Genomic DNA, 6,626 nt, shown 5'->3' on the forward strand with positions numbered 1-6,626 from the left:
CAGGATGGATTTTCATTGTTCGCGACCCACAGGTTGAGAACCGCTGGCTAGAGCCCCAGGAGACCTCACTCCTGGGAGGTCTAAGAGCAGGTCACACCCGGTTGGGCGGCCCACCACTATCCTGCCCCAACTCCAGCCCAGCGTCCTCAATCCTGACTCATCGTTGTCCTTGCGGGAGAATGGACCTCCATGCGGGTGGCACCCGCCCTGCACTGTGCCCGATGGGTGCTGGGCAGGAGCGGGATTCCTCAGGGGCACAACTCTGCAGTGAAAGCAAAGGAAATCAAGTGAGAGCTCAAGGCCATGGACAGGGCAATGCTAAGTTACACTGCACTGACACCTCAGGGCATCAGAACCGCCTGCCGGGCTGGTTGAAACACCCTCCTCTGGGGTCCTGATTCATGAGGCCTGGGGACCTGCATTGCTACCAGTTCCCCCGGGGTGCCGGTGCTGCTGGTGGGGTGCCCCACTTTGTGAACCAGAGGTGAGCCTCTCCCCCAGGCCTCCCCACGCTGGCAAAGACACTTGTCTCCCATTGTTTCTCTTCCCCTTCCACGCTTCCTGGTGAGCAGGGTGCCGGGACATGGGTGCTGCCTCAGTGGCCCTGCCTGACTGTGACCATGCCCGCCTCTTGCAGGGAAGAGAAGGAGCGGTGGATCCGGGCCAAGTATGAGCAGAAGCTCTTCCTGGCCCCGCTGCCCTGCACCGAGCTGTCCCTGGGCCAGCACCTGCTGCGGGCCACGGCCGACGAAGACCTGCGGGCGGTCATCCTGCTGCTGGCACACGGCTCCCGGGACGAGGTGAACGAGACCTGCGGGGAAGGCGACGGCCGCACGGCGCTGCACCTGGCCTGCCGGAAGGGGAACGTGGTCCTGGCGCAGCTCCTCATCTGGGTAGGTCGCCTGATTGCCCGGCCAGGGGCGGAGGCACTGTGGGCACCGCGGGTGCCAGCCTGGATGTGGGCAGCATTAGCAGTCGGGAACCCAGGACTCCGTGTGGAGGCTCCTGCCGTGAGGGCTCACCTGTGTGAGGCCTCCTGATAAAAGGCAGGAAGGAAGTCAGTGGATGTGCCGTCCTCCGGTGGGGACTCTTCGTTCACCTTTTTATTTTTAGGGTACCCCTTTGGGTCCATCATGGTGGGTGGGGGTCTCTTGTCTTTGTCCACACACACACACACACACAAAAAAAAACCAACAAAAAACTCCCATTATTTTTTAGGAGGTAGGGATAGACAAGAAGGATAAAAACTGAATGGATTACAAACGTTGGGGTTTTTCATTCACATAACACAAAAATAGTAGACCCTAAACTGTGAGATTTGATGTGGTAGGAGTTTGTCAAAGGGCTTTGTCTGGGCTATTCTGATTAATTTTTATTGGGGAAAATTATTTTTTTTAATTCCCAACAAAACATTTGTCATGAAGCTGGAATGGGGAGAGAATTAGATGCCCAGATATCAAAATCACTCAAATGTTCAGCTTCACTGTAACAATTGTGTGTTAGTCAGTTTGGGCTGCTCTAACAAATACCACAGACTTGGGACTTCAACAACAGAAATTTATTTTCTCACAGTCGCCAAAGCCAAAAGTCCCAGATCAAGGTGAGGGCCAGGTCGCAGATGCCTTCCCTCCCTGTCTTCACGGGGCCTTTCCTGTGTGTGAGTGCATCCCTGGTGTCTCCTCCTCTTCTTAGGACACCATTCCTATTGGATTAGGGCCCCACCCATATGACCTTCATTACCTCTCTGAAGGCCCTGTCTCCAAAGACAGCGGCACCTTGGTTCTCGGACTTGATTCATTCCAGAAGGCTGTTCGAGAAGCGATTTGTTCGGAAACCAAATCATTTTTTCCCATTAAAAATAATATAAATTGAATTAATCTGTTCCAGACCCCCAAATGATTGATTCCCTGTTTTAACCTTTGTTATATACAGTACATGTCTCACATACTGTTTAACCTATAAACACACACTTCTTTTCTTAATGTATCAAACCACCCCTCCTAGCCTCAGAGGAATCACTTTCAGCACTTGGTCCAGGGGTGTCTTTCAGATCAGCATGCAGTCTTTGCTTGTTCAAATATCACTGCCTCCGAAATGCCTCACTGGCTCACTGCTCTTCCTTTATCCAATCAACTACAGTTTTTCACTTGCCTGTGACCATTGTTTCTTTCACACCCTTAGCAACATTAGCACTCTTGATGGCCTCTTCCTGTTTTAAACTTGTGCTAATTGTTGATTTGCAAGCAACAAAGGCAGTCTCTCCTTCGTTGCCTGAGAAACGCCTTTTGTCATGCTGAGGTATCAGCATAAAAGGGTTGTCAGGTCAAAAACTGAAGTTTGGTTGACAACCGAGACATTTTTTTCTGTGAACAACTTGGTCAGGAACCGAATTGTTCAAGATGGGAGACCTTTGAGAAGCAAGGTTTGACTGTACAGTCACGTTCTGAAGTGCTGGGGTTAGGACTCCACCCTATGGACTTGCGCAGGGGACAAGGGGAGCAGAGTTTCATAACAAATTGCATACCATCTTTCCCTCCAAAAGTCCTTTTAATTGCATCGCTCCATGCTGGCAAGAGTCCTAAATATTGTTGGGAGTGGAAGTCAGTCCACCCTTTTTAAAAAATATATAGATTTTTTATTGACTTGATTTGATTATTTTTCTTTTTTAGAGAGAAGCATTAATCAGTTACCTCCCATATCAACGTTTCGCTCTCACATCCATGTTTCAAACAGGCAATTTTTGGTGCATAGGACTACGCTCTAAACAGCTGCGCCACCTGGCCAGCATCGGTCCACCCATTTCCTTTCTTTATTTATTGATTGATTTTAGAGAAAGGAAGCAAGAGAGAGAAAAACATCGATTCGTTGTTCCACCTAGTTATGCACTCATTGGTTGCTCCTTGTATGTGCCTGACTGGGGGTTGAATCTGCAACCTTGGCGTATCGGGACGATGCTCTAACCAACTGAGCGCCAGGGCCGCCATCCTTTTCAAGAGCAAGAACCGCGAAAGTGTTAGTGCAGTGAGCCTAGTATCTCCGTCTTCTCAGCATCTAGTAATCAGAGACCCTGAGAAACATCCGTGTGAGGGCGCACATCACAGCACAATGTATGCCAATGACAGTGTTACACAGAGCGCATGGCAGCCGAGGGCAGAGCCCGAGCTAGTTCACGCGGAGCAGTACCGGGTGGCTATAACCTGTCATGCTTTTGCATAATTTTTAATGATGTGAGAAAATGATCCCAGTACAGTGTTCAGTAAAGGGGAAAAAAAGATATGCATTACTTGTGTAAGTTTTACCGCAATTACACATTTAGACCCAAAGGAAAACCATTTGAAGGAAATACGCGGAACTATTAACCAAGATTATCCATGGATAGGTTATAGGCGATTTTTTCTTAGCTCTTACGTATTAACTGTGTGTGACCCACAGTGAAAACAAATTGCCTCTGAGATTTTAGAATGATCGTTATTTTGTGTTTACAATTGCAAGGTCAAAACAGACATAGCAAAACTAGAGTCACCCGTGGTCCATTTCAGTTGCACAGAGAAGGGGCTTTGAGTTGCAAAAGCACATTCTTGCCTGGAAGCATGCACCTCGGAGCCAGGTTGTCCTCCAACACCGGGCAGGCGGTCGCCGTCCTCGGCTGCCCTGGCCTCCTCCCCCTGGACACTAACATGGCTCTGTTGCCTCCGCAGTACGGGGTGGACGTCATGGCCCGCGACGCACACGGGAACACGGCGCTGGCCTATGCCCGGCAGGCCTCCAGCCAGGAGTGCATCGAGGTCCTGCTGCAGTACGGCTGCCCCGACGAGCGCTTCGTGCTCATGGCCACCCCCAACCTGTCCCGGAAGAGCAATAACCGGAACAGCGGCAGCGGGCGGGTGCCCACCATCATCTGAGGGGCGTCGGCGCCCCCCGCCCGCCACCCCTCCCTCTTCCTGGTGGTCACCTGCCACCCACCCTCCCTCCCTCACCCGCAGTGAAATCACAGAACCTGGACAGTCCTCACGGAGGCGAAGACGAGGCCCGGAGGCTGCAGGATCGATCGTTTCCACGAACTCCCCCACTCGACAAGAGGAGCGACCGGCTGGCCTCGGTTGGTTGATGATAGCACACGGCGCGGGACCCCGGTCCCGTGGCCTAGAGACAGAGCTCGGCACAAGGGGCAGGGATGGACAGAGGGGGAGGGGAGGCAGCAGCAGGGAGACGGGAACTCTCCTTAACTGGCGGTTAAGCACATCAGTACATTTCACCTCTACCGCACGGAACACTTGCATCTATCTCATCTCTTCTCCGAGGAGCTTGACGCCATAAATCAGGAGCAAGCCGAGTTTGTCAGGTCTGAAGCCCCTATGATGGTGTGTGTCAAATCAGTTGTAGCTAATCTGTCCCGGGAGAATGCTGGCTTCATTACACTTGTATAGTTGAGTTCTTGCAGCATTACCGCTGTTTAATAGAACATGATTAGTCATCACCGGGAAGAAAGCATATTAGCCGAGGAGGCAGTTACGCAGCACGCTCTGGTGATTGCCGCGATGTGATTGCAATACTCTTAGAAGCATCATATTATCCCAGACATGTTCTTCCGAGCCCTTGGAGCCCTCCTTTCTAAATTCACTGTCATAATTTAGTATCTGTTTAATTTTTCAGTCCAAAGAGAGGAAATCAGTTGCTGAGTAGTATTTGACGGCAGTCTCCTTGGTGCAAAAACAAAATGGGAAAAATAAATAAGAGCAACTCAGAAATTCCGGAGGAAATCACGAATTTCAGCCGACAGTGACATGCCGGGTGCATTTAGGAAGCTGGGTAAATGCATAAAAAGCTACCCCCCCCCTCCCACCCCCTGAACAGGAGAGATATTTTATGTCCTTTTGCCAAGGTGGACGTCTGGGTCTCAGTCACTCCCGGGCCACGTTGCCCAAGTCGCACAGGCTCCCGTGTTGTGTCTTCAGATGAGATGTGTGGAAATGTATTGGAATAAAAGAAGTTCATAAATATGCATTGATTTTTGTACAGACGAATGGCACCTCTGTTAATTTATAAATGGAACTGGATGTGAACTAATAATGTGCAACTAGTTGAGATAAGCGGGTTACAGATCATTGTACATGGAGAGTGTTCGCAGCGGTAAACACTTCCATTAACGTGATATACAGCTTTGAAAAGGGGGCGCATCAGAATAAGATGGTAGTGCAATTTGCTTATTAAAATCGAGAAAGAGAGAAAAAAAAGGCCCAAGCCTATTAGAGAGCGGGGAGGGGGCATGTGAGCCCTCACTTAGATCTGAGACCGCTTTTGCTGGCCAGGGGGAGGGGCTCTGCCAGGCAGGGCACAATTTCCCAAATGCCAGACCCGGTGCTTGGCCGTGGTAGACGGGGACCCCCACCGATGGTTCTATGGCACAGACCGGCCCACAAGAATCCCTCAGGCTGACTTGGTGGCCGGGCCGTCCATTTCAGGACAGCCCCTGAGTGTCATCATGGGATCAGGCTGCTTCAGGCTTCAGCCACCTCCAGCATGGTGGCTAAACACAGTAACGCAAATCCGGACACCCTGGGTTAAAAGGGAAAGGGGTGGGGTGTGCCCGGAGTCCAGGGGCAGTGTGGCAGGGAAGAGGGTGGGTGTGTGGCAGGGAACACGGGCTGACCCGGCCCAGGACCACAGGACCATGTTCGCCCGGCAGCCTCGGAACATTCCTTGCTCCCCTATAGTAAATCTATTTTGTAAGAGTTTTTCCTCTTCTTTCACTTTTTTTTAAAAAAAATTAAAGTGGGTGGGAATAAATAAAGCTTTATACAGAAGTTATATGGAGGCCAGTGCTCCGTGGGCACCTGTAAGCTCCCTTCAGCTCGGGGGACGTGGCCGTTTCCACAAAGGCCAGGTGCAGACTGCAGGCCCGGGGTCCCTCCGCCGAGTTCAGGGCTGTGGGCCGCCGCTGTGCGGTGGTGGTAAACGCGAACAGGAAGAAAAGTCGTTGCCTGTTTTTGAAGAAGCAGCACTGCCCTAGCCCAGCTCCGCACGTTAGCCTCCACGCAGCCGCTAGCACAGACTGTATGTAGTGAGCACAGATAGAGTATAAATGAAATCCGTAAGTTATTTCATCGCAGTGAGTCCCCGCTGTAGGAATGCTTTATCACAGCGAAGCCTTCTGAAAGGAAAGGGGATTCCTCGTCAGGCTTCTCTTGGGATGTATATGAGTATGTACATACGATTATATGTGTTTATAATATAATATTTTCCCAAATGACTTGTTTTCTCACAGCCTTTCACGGCCCCAATGCTAGATTGGTTCTCCCGCTTCCCTCCCTCCAGCACGGGGACCTCACGGTTCCTCCCTCCAGCACGGCCCCTCTTCCGCTCTTTTCGGCGACGGTGGTGGCTCCAGGGGCAGCCTGCTTTCTTGAGTTTGGGCAACAGAGGAAAGGCATGCGTGGGTCCCCAGGGTTTTGTTTCCCGGCCCAGGTGATGGGGAGCTAATGTTTGTATCTCGGTGTCAGACTAGAAGCCCTTTGCCGACAGCGCTGTCGGCCGTCTGAGAGCCTCACTCGCCCCCGGGCTGGGCAGCAAGGACCAGGCTGGTGTCAGGAAGGACAGTTTGGGGCGGGGCCTGAGTTTGCATTGTT

General features: G+C 51.5%; 1 protein-coding gene across 9 annotated transcripts in view; it reads left to right on the forward strand.

The window, feature by feature from the left end:
- Positions 1-5,234, forward strand: part of AGAP1 (ArfGAP with GTPase domain, ankyrin repeat and PH domain 1) — a 409,239-nt gene extending 404,005 nt beyond the window's left edge. For all 9 annotated transcript variants that reach the window (XM_059703631.1, XM_059703632.1, XM_059703634.1 and 6 more), the window contains 2 exons: positions 638-893; positions 3,699-5,234. In XM_059703631.1, the coding sequence (XP_059559614.1) occupies positions 638-893; positions 3,699-3,902 (460 nt within the window). In that variant the 3' untranslated portion in view covers positions 3,903-5,234. The remainder of the gene's footprint in view (positions 1-637; positions 894-3,698) is intronic.
- The last annotated feature ends 1,392 nt before the right edge of the window (positions 5,235-6,626 follow it).

Source organism: Myotis daubentonii, chromosome 7, assembly GCF_963259705.1.
Source record: "Myotis daubentonii chromosome 7, mMyoDau2.1, whole genome shotgun sequence".
Classification (NCBI taxonomy): domain Eukaryota; kingdom Metazoa; phylum Chordata; class Mammalia; order Chiroptera; family Vespertilionidae; genus Myotis; species Myotis daubentonii.